This window comes from Halichoeres trimaculatus, unplaced genomic scaffold (assembly GCF_033239565.1).
Source record: "Halichoeres trimaculatus isolate MK-OKI-2021-1 unplaced genomic scaffold, fHalTri1.1 fHalTri1_scaffold_6, whole genome shotgun sequence".
Lineage (NCBI taxonomy): Eukaryota > Metazoa > Chordata > Actinopteri > Labriformes > Labridae > Halichoeres > Halichoeres trimaculatus.
The window spans coordinates 13,649,694-13,671,949 of record NW_027437184.1 but is presented as its reverse complement, the minus strand read 5'-3'; the positions used below and the strand labels follow the sequence as shown (position 1 = coordinate 13,671,949).

Below are 22,256 nucleotides of genomic sequence, written 5' to 3'. Positions count from 1 at the left end.
TTCATTTTCCTGCCGCTGTTGTCCAATGTGCTCACCCTGCCCACTGTCTCAGCTTTTCCAGTCTGTTGCACTAACACTCCAGCACACATATTACCTCAGGGACAACAGCCTTTGGAGGGCAACTCTTTTTTTCTGCATCATGGCATACCTGAAACCTGAGCCCACTCCCTGTGACAGCATTAGCTTTCAGAACATGTTATGAATCTCACTGAGGGTTTGACAAGGATGTGGTTGAATTGGTTTAGATGTTGCATTTATCTTTCAAGGCAAGGGCAAAACACTCTTTGAATGTCCAAAGGGATTAATTTCCAAGTTGCTGAAACAATCATCAAAATTCTAACTAACGAGCTGATATGAAGGGAGTTAAGGGGTGTGTGAGGAGTTTGAAAGGGATCCTGAAAAAGACTCCTGTCTAGATATAAACCCCATCGTAATACGCGCTTCAAAATGACATCATTAGCGCCAATGAAGGTTATCTTGAAATGCCACTTCATAGCTTCTTTGTAGCTTCCCGATTGGGTCGAGCAACACTGGATTGATTTACGGCACGTCCAAGTCTGTGTGACAACACCACATTGGCTGATGAAGTTTAGAAGAGAGATCTGCATTTTTCTCTGCAGAAAACTATTTCTGTGATTAATTTTGTAGTTATGTTGGACACCGGAGCCTCACTGTCAGACAGAAAAAGGACAGATGAGCAGAAGAATGTTCATTCCAACCCACGGTCAGCAGTTATTCTGCAGTGGTCCCTTCAAACTTGAGAGTCCATCAATAAAATGGAGAGTGAGGTTACTTTAGCTCTGCTTGGTAGATGAGCACTGGCAGCACATGACCAGGATTCACTGACATTACATAATACCAACACGTGTCACAACACCTGGCTGTCAGTAACGCTACCTATGAACGGCTACTAAACTACTGACAAACTGATAGTTTGCTTGTTGTCAGGTTAGCCTACAGATACTTAGTAGCAGCTGGCTGCTAGTAGCACAATATTTAGCCGGCTACTGACGTACGGTACAAACTCATGTTTGCTTGTTGCCATGTTTCAGTCAACAGCCCTGCTTAACTGTACTGATATATACCTTACCTCGTGGTGTTGTAACCGGTAAAATGTTGTCTTGAAAAAAGATTAGTTTCAAAACAAACACACACCTGGTTAGAAGTTACATCTATACAACGGTGTGCGTGAGACTCAAGGGCAGAAAGTGGTGAGGCAGTCCATTCAAAACGGATCCTCCTCATCGCATCTTTAAACACCCATACTCAAAATTGAGCACATACAGCTACAGGATCACAGAACAAGAAGGTAAACAATGTATGACTGGTTTACCAGGTGTAGTTCACATTATCAGAGCTATCACTCGTCCAGGTCCATGTCAACATGCTTGTGCTGGTGATGCGTTATTCTGGTGGAGTGGTTATAGAACAGTCAAACCAGACACAGTAAAACTATTAACATTTTCAAGTTTGAAATAACTAACATCCAAACCACACAGCACCACAAAATTATTTCTGTCACCTGTGCTTGTTTACATCCAGATAGTAGAGAACTATTATCATCATGGCAGTAGCTATTTACAGGAGCTAGAGCCCCAACTCGTGGCAGGTGGTGGCATGACAGCTTAGATACAACATATGACCAGCATCTTGTTCATGCAATAATAATAATAAAAAAGTAAAATATTATGTATTGCCTTGATTGATTGTTGTGCTCACCATATAGGATGATGCTTCAATTTTAGTCGACCTAACAAGCACATCCCTTTAACAGCATGCTGCAGTGTTTTATAATTGAATTTAATTTTATGCACAAATCAATTCAGTAAAGTTATTCTATCCTTTAATTTTTCTGCATTTTAATTTCTTTTTAAAATTTTAGACATTACTAACATATACCTTAAGGTTATCAAGTGAACCTGCTTTGAATTTTAGCAGACCACATAGAGGTTTGTTTTTGTTTTCTTCACTCTACTTTGGTGGTGTCAGCTGTGACTTCAAGGATGGATCATTTAGTTTTTTCAGCATGTTCAAAGCAACAAGCAAAAGTCAACAGAAATTAGTCACCATGAAGACCATAGTAATATAATATGTGCCACTGATTGGTTTGAGTTTGATCTTGAGCAAAAAACAGTTTGTTAATTTTTTAGCTGTATAGAGTATAAGATTTCACCTAAATTGGAAAAAATAGCATTAGATTCTGACTTTTAATTAATTCATAGGTAAGAAACATTAGATTTAAGTTACTTAACAAAATTAAGAAAATTTTCTATAACTTTTATTTAATTTCGGTCTCACATTGGATAGAAACTCCTATTTTCTTCATCCAAGCATTTTGTTTCTTGACCCCTACATCACTGTGATCAGGGCCTTCTCATTTATTGGTCATCATTAGGAGCTAGTCTTTTCTTGTCTCCTATCACAATTTACTTGGCTCACAAAAGTGTTGCGGCCCTTCTAGAAATGTGGACTGTTCCTTTTACAAAGAGATGACCCCAAGGCAGAGTGGAAACTTACAACTCAAATATATGCTCCCACTGACAACCCATAAAAGCAGTTTAATAGGCAAATAACTTTATAATGGGGTTTTTAAAGCCTCTGTTGTCACACTGAGTGCAATAAAAAAAATAAAGACAAACAAAAAGAAACTCGCTCCAAACAAACTTCCCAAGTTACTCTGTAAACATGTTCAGATGATTTGGACTGTGTCAGAAGATTCTGTGTTTAGTCTACCAAACACATGTGACAGATAAAGCTTTTTGTTTTTATTGCAGAGAATAATAATCATGACCTGCTGTTGGATTAACATACTTCTTTATAGCCCTTTTGGGACTTAATCAGATGTTGCTCCAAAATGTGTCAGTGCTCCATTATCCTGACAGTTTAACTGCATGCAATCCTCCAGAGGTTCCCTCTCCAGATTTAGCTGCAGATGCTGTTCAAACCTGTTGAGGGTGAGAAGCTCAGAGAGGCTCACAGGCAGGCACAAGGAGAAGACTGACAGAGAGTGATGAGTCAATAAAAAGACATGTTGCCAAGGGTACAATGACCCAGACAGGTCATACAATTACTCAAAAACATTACAACAATACCGGGAAAAAAAGAAATGTTAACCAAACATAGCCCTCTAAAACTGATTTTGTTGACAACAGTGCAAAATAAAACAGCAGGTGACCCATTTTTTCAGAAAGATCATTAGACTCAACTTGGCTTTGAATAGAAACACAACAGTGGTGGTGCTGAATTGAGATCCCATCTGGTGTGATATGAAAGCTCATAAGTCAACAGTTAGTCAATAAGTTTCTATGCAGTATGATCTGTATTTGTTCAGTACTGAAGATAAAAGTCTGTTTGTCTTTTCAAAGACAGTGTATAAATGTTCTCATTCTTTAAGTGCCAGAAATATGATGCACTTACTGCTGGCTTGATAATTTCAGGTATCGTGTTTCTTCACAGAGATCCTTGAGATTAAATTCATTTTGTTTGATTAACTGATTAAAAAATAAACCACTGTAAGCTCTGAATCTCATATGGAACTATATTTTTTTATCCCCAGGTATTAAATGTGAGTGTGATGGAGGGGGAGCAGGTGACAGTGGAGGACACGGGTGGCAGAGAGCCCTTCATCCTGGCAAATGAGTCGTTCTTGTTGAGGGGCCTCATATTACGCAGCCGAAGCAACCAGATCTCCATCCAGTTTCGAAGTGAGCAACAACAAAACTCTGGATTCCTCCACCTGCATTACCAAGGTGAGCCAATATCATGCTAGCTATGATTTCGTACAGTAATGGTTCAGTCAGTCAAGTTTCGATATGAGAGCTGTACAGGTCATTCTCCAGGCAAGCAACCAGTAGGATCCAACTGTCAACGATGACAATGTGGTTATTTAAAATTCACTTAATGGACAGGTGTCATAAACAAAACAAACAGAAAGTTCAATGATAAAGACGGACACAGTTTGATCTGCTCATCTGTAGACATTTGTAATTCTGCTGTCAAGATGGACATTTTAATTCTGAGACTGAAAGCAACTGATTCATTTCTTGCCAAGTTTCCCAGTAAATCTTTCCTACCAGTTCTGAGGGTGCACTTTTTTTTCACTCTTTACAAAATATCTCAAAACTTTTTTTGTTTTGTTCTCGTTGGATGAATTTGACTAATTTCAAGTCTAATAAGACAAATTTTTTAAAAATCAAAATAAGAGAAAAAAAGACTTTCCATTTTTGCAGTGTAGCCCCTTTCTGTATTTCATTTACTTCACTTTTTGTTGAGTAAAAGGTAGGGTCAGCAGGAATTTTTGTTATAAAACACAAAATATAAACTGGGCTCCTCCTCTTTGGCTCAGTGCCAGTGGCAGCGCACACCCACTCTCTGGCTGTAGCTATGTAATTACACTCACTAGCCCAGCAACCACCTGTAGCACTGCGTTTATACATGGGACAGACTTGAAAGCTGTGCACCTAACTTGGCATGTTAGCACAAGCTAATCACGGGTATTTTACACATACCTAGTTAGCAGAAAGCCAACTCATGTCGCTCTTCGTCCTATGCTGCTCTCCAAGTGCCCGAAAGCGAGTGAAAGTTGAGCCAAGCCTCACTCTCATTTAGGAAAAAGCTTTATCTGTCTGGCGCTCTGTTTCACTTTGGTTGTGTTTTTCTTTCTCTCTGGTATGCTCACTATTGTAGCTGCTCAGGATAGCTTTTACCACTTGTTATGATCGACACCCAAAGTCACTTTTGCACTAGGCGCGCTGTGATTGGCTAATGTAACCACATCTAATACCCGCCCAGAAAAAGTCCTGACACAACCAAAACATCAACATACAGACAGAGGAAGGGGTTGGGGCAGACACTAACACACATGTATAGAGGCCCGTAGTAAATGATTAGGCAGGCTTATCTTGTAAAAGTTGACATTCTATTGTTTATGAAAATCCTGCAAACCCTACCTTTAAGGGTTAGATTTATTCTTTAGCCCTTGGATTGGAACCCAAGACAAAAAGTAACAGGAACCAGCCCCAAAACTTAAAAAAAAAAACACATTTAGGGCCTGTGCCCATTAACATCTTTATATCTTTATTTATTTATTTTTTTGTTTTGCTTATTTTTTTTTTCTTTTTGCTCTAGCAGATCTCACTGTGTAATTTTCATAGAGCTTCACACCTATGTCAATTGTTACAAAGTAACAATAGCTGTACCAAGGTACTTCATATTTGCTTGAGTCCATAGTGTTTTAAAAAAAAAATGTAGAAAGAGTTGACAAATAACTATTTTGTAGCATCACCTCAAATTACGTCCTCAAGTAACAAGTGTTGATAGTTTTTCTTCTATGGACCATTACTGCTGTTGCTGGGAAAGTTTACTTCTGAAGCCCCGCCCATTTCATGTTCTTCAGGTAGGCCAAAAGTTTAACTATTTTTAAACTGAGGACGCAGAGTGCTGAAAAAATTAGGCTTATACTTTTGGGAATATTTGAGTGTATGACACAGAGAGCAGAAAACAGGGACTGCATTGATTTATCTAGAAACATAGACTGCCATCTTAAAAATTACATTGATGGATACAGGGCTTTAAATTGACATTTTTGCAGGGATCAAACCAGACTAAATTATTTGTTATGTGTGATCAAATTATGATTGCATGGTAGTGTTGTACTCATGAAATCTGAGTGGGGCTAGTTACAGTATGTTGTCAGTGAATATGATGGATCATAAATTCCTCCCCTCTCTGCGCTTGCTTTGTGCTTGACATTGATCCCCCATGTCCTCAACACTGTCTGTTTATCTTAGCAATCACACAAAGTGGCCACCAATTACATGCCCCATCGATTTGAGTTGATGGTGGAAGCTGCTGGACAAAACATTCATTCCACCACATTACCGCAGCTCTTTCATCAGCTCGCAAATGAAAGCAACCATCAAAACATTGACGCTGTCGTGAGATAAATCAGCCCGTCGTTGTTGAATATCACTGTGTGGTCAGGCTGAATGATGACAGCGAGGGGTCGGTACAGATCGTACAGGGTGATTCATGTAGCGGACAGATGGTGACAAAGAGATGAAAAATTACCCTGTCAGTGGGGGTACTTTGTCCTTTACTTCTCCTTTTTGCGTCTAAATCTTTTTCAGTAGCATTTCTAAATTGTAACAAAATCTATTTATGTATCCACTCCATTTTATTTGAGGGATAATGCTGAGTGATCGTTTGAAATAGGATCTAAAGTTGATTTATTTTGTGGTAATTCAGTTTGAGCAATGGTCGTCGTTGGACATTTAATGTGTTTGAGTAGCAGAAGTTGTTTATGTGCTTTGCCCAAGTCCTCAAAGTTTATGGAGTTATGCATTTAAAGTTAAGGCTGAGACAACACTGCGCTGAACTGACAACCAGACAGGGACATCCTCAACAGTTAAACCACTACATTTGCCATAAAACAGGTAACTCTTATTTTTCTTTTTTTTCTTTTCAAGGTTTTCACTGGTTTCATTGCAGTGCTGAAATGCACTCAGTGTTATTTTTCAATGCTATGAGAAGCTGTTTTTCTTAGACCAGCATAAGAAATATACCAGTTTTGCCTTCCTTAGTTTGATTTTATTTGCGCAACATAAGTGATCAGGCTATAGTGTTTTCTTTGATATTCAGATTTGACATACTTGTCAAAGGGCTTCGACCAACTAGAATTAGGGGGTCATGAGTAGGATTTTGAAAGCTTTTAAACTTGGTGCACAATGCATCTGATGCAGGCAGACTCTGTAGTACTGAGGGCTGCTGCAGATATTATTAACTGAAACAGCTGGCCACTGTTTATTTTCTGATCCCCATAACATTTGCTTAAACCACTTTTTAGTAAACAAATAACCAGATGGTTCCTTCTGCTAACATCTCGCCCTGAATGAGATCAAATCTGGGATGAGGCTCATAACCCAGATATTCTTTGTGTATGGATGTGTACAGATGTGACCTTTGAACCAGTCTCGTAATTTTAATTAGTTAAGGGGAGTATGTCCTGATAAAAGCTGGAATGATCTACACCCTGGAGTAATCTGGCAGTTGATAATTAATATAGATAAGCTATTTTGATATAAAGCCAGATGTTTTTTTCTACTCTGTCAGTCGTCTAAAAACGCTGGATGGGCTGAAATAAGGCTCAGCTTTACCAACATGTGAACAAGCAACAACAGACACACAACATTTATTGCTCTTCATCTGATCCTGATCCACTTTTGTGGTGTTCGTATAGAACAGAGAACAGATTGGAATCAAGACAAGAATCACCAAAGGTACACCATATGAATAAACATACACACTCCACTTGATCATGTGCAGTGAAAGATCAGCTCAGATATCAGAATTTCATTCAATTATAAAAGATCAACGATCAAGTAAAGTGCCTGTGGATGACCAGCCAAGGGCACAGAAAAATCCCAGGGTTGCTGAGTGTCTAACTTTGTTATCTATCCTTTTAATAAAATTGCCTGGAAAAATGTAATTGACACAGAGAGGGCTTCATCTGTGGACAAAATTAATTCAACACAGCAACCTGTCACAAATTTTTATCTCCAGAGAGACATCTGCAGCCTCTTGGTGAGATACTAAATGAGGATAAAAATAAAAATGATAATGCTTTCTGGTTTATATAAATGTTACCTTGGTTTGATTTGGAGTCCACTAAATTACCCACTGGACTATAAGTTGTAAGGGCAGGCTTTGTTACTTTAGGTAAACAAAAGAGGCTTCAAGCTTATTTCTAGCAGATTAGACAAAGTGGAGACACATAAGATATTTCAATTTGTGTTCCTCTCCTTGGTAAGCAGAGTATCACCTTGTCTTTTATAATAGGCTGTGAAAAATGTGATTGGACAAGCGTGGAGAAGGAGACAGAACTGTGGAGAGATGGATCTCAGCTCGGGGTAATTAATATCAGCGTTGGCTCCGCCTGTGATGGCAGACTGATGGATGCCTCTATAACACCAGCAGTGAGCCTGACACTAGGAGCATGATTATACGTGTGTTCAATTGTTTATGCATAGAGTTAGAAGTAGGCATGTGGGACAACAGAGCGTGTATTACTTTCCTCGTTCATACTTATCTTTTCATTGAATGCACACACATGTGGATGTATCCTCATCTATTTACAACACCCATTATCTATTCAACAATAATGTCCACAGGCACTCACTGCAGCTATTATGTTTAACAAAAATGCATGGATTCAGCTTTTAATGCATTAACATAAAACGTGAAGTCGTGCATTCTGAGGCTTATTTTCTTTGTCCAAGTAATACAAAAAAAAAAAAAAAAGCTGAGCAGAGAGTATTAAGATGAACATAGTCTATTCCGTCCACAAATCTGACACAAATCAGGGAAAAAGCACCCAGGTTTCATGGAGATACCAACGTACATTGATATTAAAATTGTGCGTGCATGCAGAGCCAGCCAAGGAGATTAAAATTTGAGGTAAATGAAATTACTAATGTATGTTAAGTGTAGGGAATGACGACATATTGAAACATGCTTATACCCCAAAAATTGCAGTGCTGGAGACCAGACACCCCCCTGCCGTGAGAATACTAGACCAATCTTAAACCAGACAACACAAACAAAAGAGGTCCAAGCAACTTATTATAGATGAACAGCACTGCAGTAGGTGGACTACTTATGTGCACTGATTCCTGTCTTTCCTAAAATAATCTGCACCCACTGATACTGTTGATACCTTGATTTTATACAAATTAAATTGCTTTGAATTGAATACACTGACACATTAATTTAAATGGCTTTCTGACATTAAAGTGCCCTAAGACTTAATCAATGTTTGCCATAACATTTTACTGTGAAGAGATTGTCTTCTCATTTATTTTATGCGAGTATAAATGCATACTGAAAAAAAAGGGAGGGAAATAAAACTCTTCATTCACGTGGTTTCCTTCACCAGTACAAGATTGGTTCTGTCTTTTTGGATTCAGGGGTCAAAGAATGAGCTGCATGACAATTAAACCTGACAATGACATGGAAGACCTGTTTCCTCCAAAGTAACATGCACCGTAACCTTTGGAAGAATTCAACCACGTCAACCACAGCTGATGAAATTATTGTTGTTCTTTCTAGTCTATTAGTGTCCACAGGAAAGCTTGTCATCTCAAGTTGTTGTGAAGTACGGCAGAATCAATGACATGGCCGATGGCAGGGGTGTTTTACAGGACTTATCGATCTGCTGTAACTAATAAGGCTGGTTGACAAATCAGGTGGCTGGGGGGACCTGTGTCACTGGCAGCAATCCACCATTGGCCCCAACCTTTAAGTATCCCTGATGAGATGCAACCTCCAGTCCAAAGTTATTTCTCTTTAATAGCCTTCATTGAGTAAATGACCATTAAAATCGAGTTTTTAACCAGACCACATAAATATCAATAGGCCATATCATGGCAGAACTGTGGGCTGGCTTTGACAACTGAATCACTTTCCCAGAGACAACACTATTGATCTTTCTGTAAAAGGTAAAGCTTTAGTTCACAGCCGGGGCATGAAGCTTGGATACAGTGATAGTCAGAGAGCTCCTCAACTTACCGGCTTCCTGCAGGAGGGGTAGAAAACGACAGCTAAGTAGAGATGGCTTTTAAACAGCATTTTTTTTTTGTCTTTTTTTTATTCATTCAATATGAACACAGAGGCTGATTTCTCCAAAACTTCTGCCATGAAATATAACAATACCAACCAAATTGGATTCATTATTTGTGTTCCTTCCCCCATCCCTCCATTATCTCCTGCCCTCACCTTGCCAAGTTTCATCTCATCCCAGCGCTCCACCCAGAGAGACTCAGGAAACACTTGAAATTATAAGAATGAAACAGTTCAATGGATCAAAATTGAAATGCATTTTATTTGTTTGTCCAAATGTGGTGGCTAACTGGGTATTACGGGCTTGCTCACCTCATCTATTGGGCCCTCGTCCTCAATATTAGTCCATTACCGGTTGAAGAGCAGGATTCTCAATACAGAGCACTCAGGCAAATGAGAAATGTGCACACAGCAGCAGTAATGGCTGAAGTGTTTGTCAACTGTTGTTTTTTTTTCTAATTGTTTTTGAATGATTTCAAGAAGTTAATCTTCAGCAACATTTGACAGAGGGCAAGAGAAACTCTGGCTCATCATCTGATCCAAAACTGCAGTGTGTTGGTTCCATATTTGTTGGCAAAAACAAAACTTTAATTTTAGATAGGTGAGAAAGGGCAGGAAGCAATATAAACAGAAACGATTTATATTCAAAAAAGGAAGAAATAATGTATTAGTGTTGCACAGATAAGAAGGAAAACAGAATGTGTTCCTTTTGAACAGGACTGTGAAATGACAAAAATATAAAAAAAAGACAAAGGACACTTAGCCCATGCTCGGATGCCTCATGATTATGTATTGGATATGACAAGCTGCACAAAGGAAACAACTTTTCTAACTTGAAACTATGTCATTTAACTCCCAAAGGCTTTTTTCAATTCTTCCTCATCCTGTGTTTTTATGGGAAGCTATTTTAAAAACTGGGTAAATCAGGTACAAAAGCATCATATTCAAATGATGTCACACAGATATTATAGTGTAATGTCAGTAATGGCTGCTTGTTCTGACCTGTGATGCTGTCCTACAGCATATTTGAAAATATGTGGGGGTGGATTGATGCATCATTTCCATTTTTTTTATTTCAACACAGGACATGCTGTTGTTTCAGAGTAAATAACCATCTGTTTATCTGCCTTGAACACTGTGTTTTATTGGAGTGGCCAGACCCATGCCTAATGTAAGACAGAAACCACTGAGATTTCATGAATTTCCTAGTTCAATGTTTTAACATTCATTTGATTCAATAATGAACATAGAACAAAGAAAATAAACTGTGCAATTCAGTAACCTTAAGGGTGATACTTGACATCAGGACGGGAAATGTATAATGAATCAGCCACTTACACAATGACAGTTTAAGGTGGGATAAGTATGCCCCTGTGTAACAGGCATAGGCAAAATGGTGAGGAGTTGTTCTAGTTCTGTTTGCCATTGAAGGAAATAACAGGGGTGTTATGGGGCAAGCAGGTGGTAGTCTCTTTAAAGGCAAACAAAAACCAGATAATGGTATTATTGTGATATTTATTGGAAAACGGAGGAACAACATGAATATTCAGCTTAAATGTTCACCCCCTTTTGGCCAAGTACTCTAAATACAATCATAGAATGGTGAAAATGTGCTTAAATGCTTAAAACACACAATAGTGTAGAGATGGTTGCCAGACTGCTAATCACGATATTTTTGGGTTTAAGTTTATCCATCAAACTTTTCTCTATCCATTTATCATGTCATCTATTTTATAGTTACTGTTATTTCACATTCCCTACAGACAGGAGTGCCCACAAACTGCCCAACAACATAATACAACAAAATCTGAAAACTTTAAAACACTTACTGAAGTAAAGTATAACTGAACAGTGATGGCCTGCACACAACATTAGCAAACAACAACAATCTTTTACTTTTGCTGCCGCTGCTACATGGGGGACAAATACTGGCCCTTGCTTTGAACCAATTAGTTATACAGCATAACCATATTTTTTTACACAATGTCAACATTCCTTTCCTTTTTTAAATATGGTTGTTGTTGCTGCAATACCAATTGTTGGGGCATTCACAGTGAACCTGCCAATGCTCCATTTAATATGACCATATCTGTTATTTTCTAAAGAAAATTAAAGCTGATCTGGTTATCCTTAAGCATGCTTTTTTTTTTTATTTGAACACCCATAATGCCTACCTTTATACTCTTTACACTTATTAAGTAGCCATCGTTTAAGTTTGTTTTTGATTGTTTTTTGACTCAAACACAATGTTCAATTACTTTTCTTTCATCTCATGCTGCAAGACTTTATTTTCTCCTTGGAAATTCTACATCCGTTGGGTAAAAATCAGGATCCTTTAGTAACATTTGTCTTATTTAAAAAAAAATTCACACTAAACTTAAACAGCTATAACATTTTGTTTGTAAATGTTTTAAACTATTGATGTCAAGCTGATTTCCATCAGTATTAAAGTAAAACTGAAGGCTTACCTGTGTGTTGCCATTGCGACTATTCCCTCCTCTCAACATGGAAACAATAACTACAGACATTAGCTCCACATCCGCTCTCTGTGACCCTACAGTACCCTCAGCTAATCTTCCTGGCTGTCTGCACTGTGGATCTATTATTTGTAATGGCAAAACAATCAGACTTTATGGCCCAGCACCACATCTACTGGAATGGAGGCAGCACGTAATTTAATACTCCAGGAATTGGCTCTACATTTTTGCCTCTGGCTCTCCCACTGCATGCTCAATGGGGATGTAAATGCTGCTATGATAATGGCAATAACTAGGTTCATTGGAGCTAGTGATAAACTATGAATTGAATGGATGACCCAGGGGCAGTGTACCTCGTCCCTGTGGCTCACTGATTTACTGCAAAAGAAAAAGGCCTGTTTCATTATTGTGGAAACCAGTGGCTTGTGTAAAAGAAAAAGTCAGTAGATTAAAATATTGTAGATGGGGGGCAGTTTCACTGGCATTTGTGGTCATTATGTATTAAGGGCTGCTTTCCCTTGAGTTTGAATTCAGAGATTGACATAATAAGAAGTTTTTCCAATTTGGCTTCAAGGTAATGCTTTAGACCAACAGAAAGTGCCATATTTCACTGAGAAATACAGAACCAGAAAGCAAGCACTTTGTATCTGACCCACAGCAGTGTCTAATCTTTTCTGTGCTTCTTCATCTCCACTTGCTCTGAATATGTATATGTATATGTATATGTATATGTATATGTATATGTATATGTATATGTATATGTATATGTATATGTATATGAGGAGAGCACAGAACTCCAAGATATGAGAGTGATTATGCATTGACCAGCACGCCTGTCCATTAAGTGTCAGATTTAGTTTTTTTATATGTTAGCAGCTCAGGCACTGAATGAAGGATGTTAAGAGGAATGTGTTTTAGTTATTTAAAGGCATTTAGGGTCATATTCCCTTGACTTTTTAACTTCTCCTGTGCTGTTTAGACTCTCTCAAACATGTCCTCAAACATTATGGAACCAACCATTTAGTGTTTTTTTGTAATAAATGTAACTTAAAAAAAAAAGCTTTAAAAAGTGTGAAAAATTCATAATGGTTGACAAGCAAGCAGATGACCAATGTAGATATTAGTCCTAAGGCCTTTGACATATGCTACAGATGGTGACTGGCAGTGTTTAAGTCTTTGGGGAAGGATGTAAGAAAGTGTTTCACTAGATGCAAAGAGAAAAGAAAAAGACTAAGTTTGTAGTTTTGATCATCCAGGAGCATCCCATAGATTTTCAGATTGATTTTATAATGATATACACATAGACTGTATAATGAAAGGACATAGTCTCTGTGACGTCACCCATGTCCACTGGTCATCATCATCTGTGCCTCTGATTGGGCGAACTTGCAATCTTAATAGCTTTTAAACTGCCAAGTTGGAAAATAAAATACAGCCCCTTCCTACAGTGTATACTGTTAGAGAATTAAGCACTTCAGACTGGAGACATTTTTTGTATCAGGCTTTAAACATGTTTACTTCTGCTGTGAAAATGGCTTTTTTCAGCTTGGTGTGTATGTGGTTTATGGTACTTCTGGGGCCAGCCCCAAGTGCACACTTGACGAACTGCTGTTTTTGGCACACCCGCATTCCCTTGTATTTTTAGACTGGAGTTTGCCACCTAGTTATACGGCACAATGCAGACAAAAAAAACCCAACTGGTTACACCTTAGTGAATTTCAGCCTTGCTGTCAACGCGTGAAAGTCAAGTCCACATTCTAATTCTACAAACTGTAATCCCTGATCTAATTAACATAAGTGTATTAAAGTGTTTACACTACATACCCCATGTCTGATTGTAATCATAATAGCTTTTAAGCTTGCAAATCCAATTTTAGCGTGAACAGGTCTTTTAGTGTGCCCCTTTTCTCTGTTTTCTCTTCCTATTAGCTCCTATTTGGCTTTACATACACTCCATTAGGCCTGAACACAGCCTCCAACTTGCAGACTTTGAGTAAAGTTGCAGCTTTTAAAAGGATTTTTTTGTAATTTTGTCATTGCACGCTTACTTTGTTATTGCAACAGAAGCCACAGTGGTTCCAATTAAGTTGCTTGTTTTGTTGTTAACACATCTCAAGAAGTTTAAAAGTTTCAGTCTGGTCATTAAAGAGGCGCCTACACTAATGAGGTAGAACAGTGTTGGTTATTAGACAGGAAAAGAAGGTTGTTTAATAGCATTCATTACAGACTTGGTTAGCTCACTCCATTATCCATGTGGACTCCATCGCATCCTATACCGCTCATTTAAAACAGGGACAGGAAAACAATGCAAAGTGGGACCAGAGACATTGATCTCAACCCGCTGGAATCACAACTCTTTGACAACCAAAAGAGGGGCTATTCTTCTTCTAGCTATCACATTATAACACAGCTATAACACTAAGCTAATCAGCAAGATTTTCATTTGTCAAAGTGTTTTCCCCGACTCCACATAGTGACGTTAATTACCACACTGCTACAAACATGTCTGTGTACATTTGCATACTGGATGAGCTGGTAAACTGCAATTAATTAGGTGTGGGAGTGAATACACAGAGAGAAACGGTGGTAATAAAGCACTTCCAGAAGTGTGTGTGTGAGAGATTTATAGCCAATAAGTGAAAGTCAAAGGAAAGCTGAAACACAATGTCAGACTTGTTTGAACAAATAGTAAAAAGTTGTTTTCTCCTCAGTGTCTAAATTTGCTTTGGTGGTCAGTGGCGATTTGGAGGAGAGACAACATGGTCAACAATACAAGAGAACAGCGGGGGCTATACACAACGCTACACACAGAGGGTCATGTTGTGGAGCCAGTGTTACATGGTGGCTGTTTGTTTTGGCCTTAGGGGGATTTTGGTTTGAAACATTGCATCCTGGTATTGAGATATTCAACAGTAACTTTACATAGGATGTCTCATTAAGGCTTTAGAGGCTGAGGGGTTATTTAAAAACAGGGATGAAGTTATGTGTAAACTGAGAGTTTAATTCAGTAATTTTTTGTGCACTCCAATTACAGCCATGATAATTAGCTAATTAATTAGACTGCTATTCTGTTACATTTAGACCTTAACAGGTTAAACACTTTGCAGTCTACTCCAACAACCATCCATTCAACACCCTTTTAAGACTTTTCATTATTTACCTTAACTAATAAGTAAAAAACTAACTGTGACCTGTGTAACATCTCTCTCCTTACAGCCTTTGTGCTGAGCTGTTCATTCCCCAAAGAACCTGCTGGTGGAGAAGTTTCGGTGACACACCTCCACGCCGGTGGTGAAGCCTTCTTCAGCTGTTTCACCGGCTACAAGCTGCAAGGCCCCAAAATGCTCACCTGCCGTAATGCAACTACACCTTACTGGAGCGGAAAGGAGCCCAGATGTGTGGGTAAGAGACTGATCTTTCACCAGTCGTGTTTGTTTATTTTCAGTTGAATTGGTAGGGAGGCTACAAATCAAGCTTTAACAGCAAAGCAACCGAATATACAACTGCGACCACTTCGGTTTACAATGATGTCAGTCTTTTAGCAGAGAATGGTTGAAGTAGCAGTGTGTAACCATATGAAATAGATTGTTAAGGTGTGTGACTGTGTGACAGATCTGCAGGATAAAGGTTATAACAGCTGCCAATTATCTTGTATGGACGTAATCGCCTCCTCACTTCTGTCTTTTTCTTTCAGCATAAGTTAGAGGAATATATCAGCATTGCCTTGCAAACACTCAACTGCACAACAGGAGAAAATCATGTTTAAATATATGGGTTATAGTTCACCTCAGATAGTTTTTGGACAAGAGCATCTATTTTACGATGACATCCAGAAAGTGAAATGTCCCTTTTTGCATCTAGGTGGGGTGGGAGGACATTGTGGCTATTAGGGCTACATTATACATTTTTTCAGTGTCATCATCGTGATATGTACTTGCGAACTATTCATATCGCAAGGTTATGCGATATATGCAATCATGCTCTTTCTTGAAATTTCTCTAATCATTACTTTTCATTGATTCATATTTCTGGCAAAATATTCAAACTCACAAAAAAAGCAAAATGCAGGAGGACAAATTTGTGAGCCACTGCATGTCTGCTCATATTTAATGACTATATTGTGATTTGGTTGCCGAGGGAAACTTGAAGGATGCTCTGTGCAGGAGCGCTTTGGTAAAAAGTCTGACCTAATGTGAGAAATAGGGGTGGGCATATCAATCTAAATATCGGTAGTATCGATACCAAGATGAGTATTGGTATTGGATCGGTACTAGCCTGATGAGATCGAAACTGCAGTTTCTCTTATGCCGCCCAGCAATTTACATTACTTTGGTGTCCTCCATCAGCTGCTTCTTTGTGCAGATGGGAGGGAACTTTTTGTTATTTTGCACTTGCGATTTTTTCCCAAAACAATTGTGGTGGTAGAATAATTGTTGTATTACTTTAATACAATCAAAATGTTGTTCTATTGTTGTGGTTATTTAAAAAAAAAAAAAAGCATTTTTATTACCTAAAATCTTTGTGCTGTGTTTTACTGTTATCATAATCACAAAATTATTCAATGACCATTACATTTCATGTAAAAAGTATCGGTATTGGCAATACTAGCCCTGTATTTACTTGGTATCAGATCGATATCAAAATTTCCAGTATTGCCCACCCCTAGTGAGAAAAGTCACTTGTAGGAACAATCTCAATAATTTCTAATAAGTCTGTTTTACATCATTTCAGAAAAAATTCCGCTTAACAGAGTGAAGGAGTAAACTTTAGAAAATATCAATATATATCACAGGAAACTGGAAAATCACAATATCATTTTTCCCCAATATTGTGCAGACCTAGTGGCTATAGATGCTAAGATGCTACAGATCTTTTAATAGCTTCACTCTAACTTTGCTGTCACTCACAGTTTGGTGGGCTTTTGACTAACAGTTGAAAGGGTCTGAAATAAGGGTTTTCTAAAACACTAGTGTGAGGAAAATATGGATTTTTTTTTTAGCTGTAAATCATGGGAAGCTTCTCCAGGAACACCAGAAGGACATTATAAGGCCTGGAGACTCGCATAATACTCCCTCTTCAAGGAGTCAATAATGCAGTATTGTTTGGAATCTGACAGGTTTTATTTTTGCAATTACAATAATGTGCAGATTAAATTCTTTTCACATTTTAAAATTCAAGTTTATTTTAGAGTTGTTCTTTTCTCAGCTTTTCTCTCCAAAACAGGTGATTTTGATTAACGAAAGCTTTCACTTGCTTGTCCCCTTCTGAGTTGATTAGTTACACTCTGAGGCCAAATGAGTGTGTTTGCCTGTGATTAGCAGCACGGGGAGCTATTCTTTGGAGACAGGGGCAAAACAAGGCCGTTGGACCCGGCTGCCTTAATTAGAACTGGGCTGCATGACTCTTCTTCTCCTGCTGCTAAAAGGCTCATCTGCCAGCTCCAGCAGTCCTCCGTGTCTGCCTGCAGCTGCTCTGAACTGATAGTGTTACTGCCGCTGTTTTGCTGTTCCCTTTACAAGTCCATCACACACAGTCACACACTCTTAGACCCAGGTGAGCCGCTGAGTGTATTCCAGCCACAGTCCACTGGATATCGATGCAATCTCTGCTCAGACAGGGACTTCAATCCAAAGCCCCTGTAAGAAAGTTGCTGTCATTACTTTTTCTCATCTAGTCTTACCTTCAAACTCTTTTTTTTGTTGTCTTCCTCTTTTTTTTCCCTACTGTCTGTCTTTTTTCTCCTATAGCATCCTGTGGAGGGATGATAAAAAATGCCACCTATGGTCGCATCGTCTCCCCTGGTTTCCCTGGAAACTACAGCAACAATCTGACATGCCACTGGGTCCTGGAGGCACCTGAAGGCCACCGGCTCCACGTTCACTTTGAGAAGGTGGCTCTGGCAGAAGATGATGACAGGTGGTGTATGCCTGCTGCTAAAATTAAACACAGACATATTGAAACTTGAGACAAGTCTGAGTTTGTGTCTCGAGCTACTAGAGCTTTAAAGTCATTCTCTGAATTACAGTACGCCTGTGGACAGATTGTTAAGACCCTGAGATGCTATAAATAACCCAAATCTTTAGGGAGTGGCAGATGAATGTGAAAGCACCTTTTATCATTATAATCCTTTAACAGTGCTTCATCAGGCGAGTGAAATGAAAGGACTACAGATGATAGTGCAAGGGAGGAGACAGAAATTGCATAACATTTTTCATTCTTCAGTAACTACTGATCCACACGGCTACCGTCACACTTGGATATTTGCCTCGTTACCAAGTCCTAAAAAGAGTTATCATAATGTTATTAAAGTCGCAACTGGAACAATGATCAGCTCACGGATCGTTTTTAAATGATAGTTTTAATACTTTCCTTACCCCACAAGGCTCACTGGCATAAATTTCAACTTGTACAGCATCTTTAATAGAAATGTGTAGCTCTCTTGCTTCATGAAGCATGGACTTCTCTATTTACATCACACTGTAAAAAGATAAGTCCATGCATAGAAACTTCCTGTACAACAAAAACAAATCAAATGTTTGAAACCCCCCCAAAAAATTGAGGATCAAGTTGAATCAGACAACATAAGCACCCTGTATGATAATATAAAAAAGTGATAAGTTGGAAATTTTAAACTAAAACAAAATTCTTCTTTAAAATAAGTAAAAACACCAAGTGGCATTGCTTCAAACCTAATAAGTCACTTCGTTAGATGGTGATCATGGAAAAAAATGTGCAACACTTTGCTGTACCTTATAAGCAGTGTAAGGCTCAAACTTTTAGGGGTGTTCAGCCCTAGAGAGATTCTGATAGAGTTTCACGATTCACAGTTTAGAACGTGATTTTAAGCTAACAGCTGCGCTTGATATCCAGGTTGGAAATTATCAGCCCTCTCATTGACCTAACATGCATGCAGGTCTGAGCTCCTCCTATCAATATTAAACAGGATGCTGCATTATCGCAATGTGATAAACTTAGATTGCAACTCAGATGGCTATTATCCTAAGCTGCTTTAGCACCTCTAAACAGTTTATAAGAAAGCCTATAGTGTGCTTTTTTTTAAGATTTGCTTTTTAAAATAAGTGGATTGATACAAAATGGAAAAGTAGAGACAAATTCTTGCATACTAGCATGTAACAATAAGTATTATATCCTTATTAGTTATTATCCTCTATTATTTTTCTTCAAATTCTTTTGAAAGAATAACTAGTTTTGTCAGTTATATCCCTATTCCTCACATCTTCTTTCTGTTTTCAGGCTTCTGATAAAGAATGGCAACAACATAGACTCTCCTCCAGTGTACGACTCCTTTGAAGTGGAGTATTTACCTAATGAAGGTGTTCTCAGCACTGGACGCTACCTCTTTATAGAGTTCACCACAGACGGCACAGTGACCTCCACTGGAGCAGCCATCAGATATGAAGGCAGGTTGTTCGTGCTGTTAACTTGGTTTTTGCACTGAACTTTTTGCCATTAAGATTTCCCCCTCTCCTCTTCTGTGTCCACAGCTTTTGCAAACGGAATGTGCTACGAGCCTTTTGTGAAGTACGGCAACTTCAGCAGCAGCGACTCCACCTACGGCGTGGGCGCTGTGGTTGAATTCTCCTGTGACCCTGGCTACACACTGGAGCAAGGCTCTGTGGTGATAGAGTGTGTGGACGCACAAAACCCCCAGTGGAATGAGACCGAGCCGGCCTGTAGGGGTGAGTCCACAGATTTCAGCCACCTGAGTAATTGTGTGACTTTAAATGTTTTTTCAAAATGTGCTGGCACTCCAGCAGAATTTGGAAGCAGATTTGAGTGACCTCAAGAGCCAAGCTTTAATTTTGTTCTTGATCACTGCAGGAGTCAGGGAAGTCTTTTTACTCAAATATTAAAGACCAGTGGCAGTTAACTGTGTCTCCCTAAGCCGCTTTTCCTCTGATCCATGATAAATTTCCTCTTAAAATTGCAACAATGATTTACCCTGACATGTGTGCTTGCAGGGCAGATTTTAGAAGTGCTTTAAGATTAAAAGGCATACAAAAGTTGAGCACTGCCACACTGCAAGGACTACCCACCATACTAAGTAGCTTCCCCTCAGCCTTTCACTTCTGCAGCAGTCTGCCCACACACACACACACAACACCCTGACCTCACACCTGCTTTTGTTGCCTGCGTCATGGTCAATCCACCGCACAATGAAATTGAAAAGCTCTCTAGTAAAAGCTACATATCAGGAAATTTAATTTCTGCTCCTTTGGGTCACGGTCACAGAGCGGTTCAGTGGTAGTGTGCAGTTTTACAAGGTTCATGTGAAGGAGCCGGCACACTTTATTCCAGCTGTGTGTTATTAAGCATCGAGAGAAGGTTTCATCTTACAAACCCCCAAAGGAGATTATGTAATAACCTCTTTTTCACAGCTGACCTGACTGACTAGATGTCAATAATTTGTGCCTTCTGTCTACTAATTTAACTCGTTTATGATATTGATTTAATTAAATGTTAATTACAAGGGGTAGGGCCACAAAGTAGTTTGAGGTTTGGTAACGAACACCTGGGACGATAGTCAATAAATTTCTCGGCCTCAAAATAGATATTGCCATGTGCGTGTGTTTTTGTTTTTTTGTTTCACTAGACTGTGTATAGTCTGGGATGAGGCCTCATGGATGAGAGGTGAAACGTCTTTAGACACTCTGTACAGTCAAGTTGCCTTAGTTTGGAGCGTTCCCAGTTACTCTGACCTGGATGAGTGAGAATTTACATGGACACAGACAGTGTAGGTCGCTGCATGGCAAAAGAAATGCTGCACTCCAACACATTTTTGTTTTTTTTGTTTTTTTTTAAGTGCAATTTTTTTGACTAAGAGCCTTTTTTATTGTTTTTTTGTTGGTATCTTTAGGATATTTGAAAGTTATTGATATTCCAATTACAATAGTAAAGAATTGTCATGAGAAATGAAAGTTAATGCATTTGAAAGGGTGTATTTGCATTATTGGTATATATTGTCATATATTGGTGGTTAGTTTGGCCTGAAAATAATATTGTCAATAATATCATTTATCATCAATAATTGTACGACAATTCATCATAATTTATCGATCCAGGCCTATTTGGTAATAATGAATAAAACATTTGGTAATAATGAATCAAACATTTGGTAATAATGTTTCTCTTAGTGTAAAGATATACTCCAAATTTTCCCCTATGTAAGACTTTAATGGAGCAGACACACTACATCACCTGTATTCGTTACCCATACCAAGAAGCTGAAAAAAACAATCCTCTTGATTGTTAAAATGTTTTTCAAATTGATAATTCTAAGGAAAGGATTTATTTCTCCCTGGATAAATATCTCTAGAGACATAGGCAACACACTGAAACACTTTTTTTCTGAATTGCAGTTAAGAGCCCCCTTAAGGATTGCACATGATGTCTCAAAAGCCTCAAGATTAATAATAAACTATAACCCTGCTGGCCTCTCTGCCTGAAATGACAAATAAATGAAGAAAGTGTAATTAATGGGGAACATTAACACTTTTTATTTCAGGGAGTTGTTGTCACGTGTTTAGTTTCTCCAGCTGTTTCACCTAATCAGGTATAACAGTCTGCTAATTAGCTACGGGCTAATGTACATTTTATTTTAAAAGGAAAGACCTCAAAACATCTGCTGCCATCCGCAGAAAGTGGGCCGTGGGGATTGGATCCAGTTAACCATGCACATCTATTTCATGTTAATGAAATATTTCAGGTAGACAGCTGATGAAAAGAGCATGGATAAATGCATTGTCTTGCTAGTGTTACCTGCTGTTGGCTTGGCATTATGTTTTTTTTTTGTTTGTTTTTTTTAAACAGAGGTGTTGATTCAAGGTGATTCCATGGAGAAAACTAGAGAGAAGCTTCCAAATCTTTATGAGAGAGTTGGTCAGATATTTACCTCCGCCAATGAGGTTGTGTTTTTGGGAGAGTATGGTTGTTTGTCTGTGAACCACATAACTCAAAAAGTAAGGAAGAGAACTTGATGAAACTTTCAAGAAATGTTCAAAATGGGATAAGGAAGAAGTGATTAAATTTTGGAGGTGATCCAGATCACCGTCTGGATCCAGGATTTTTTTAAAGGGTTCTTTATCATTGTGAGATAGGGCCATTTTCACCAAATGTTTAAATAACTCCACGAAAAATGGCTGG

The 22,256-nt window shown here is 38.5% G+C and overlaps 1 protein-coding gene across 2 annotated transcripts in view; it reads left to right on the top strand.

Moving 5' to 3' along the window:
* sez6a (seizure related 6 homolog a) overlaps positions 1-22,256 on the top strand; it is a 120,098-nt gene that overhangs the window by 79,656 nt on the left and 18,186 nt on the right. For both annotated transcript variants that reach the window (XM_074672691.1, XM_074672690.1), the window contains exons 4-8: positions 3,557-3,749; positions 15,309-15,494; positions 17,840-18,008; positions 19,347-19,513; positions 19,598-19,792. In XM_074672691.1, coding sequence (XP_074528792.1) covers positions 3,557-3,749; positions 15,309-15,494; positions 17,840-18,008; positions 19,347-19,513; positions 19,598-19,792 — 910 coding nt within the window. The remainder of the gene's footprint in view (positions 1-3,556; positions 3,750-15,308; positions 15,495-17,839; positions 18,009-19,346; positions 19,514-19,597; positions 19,793-22,256) is intronic.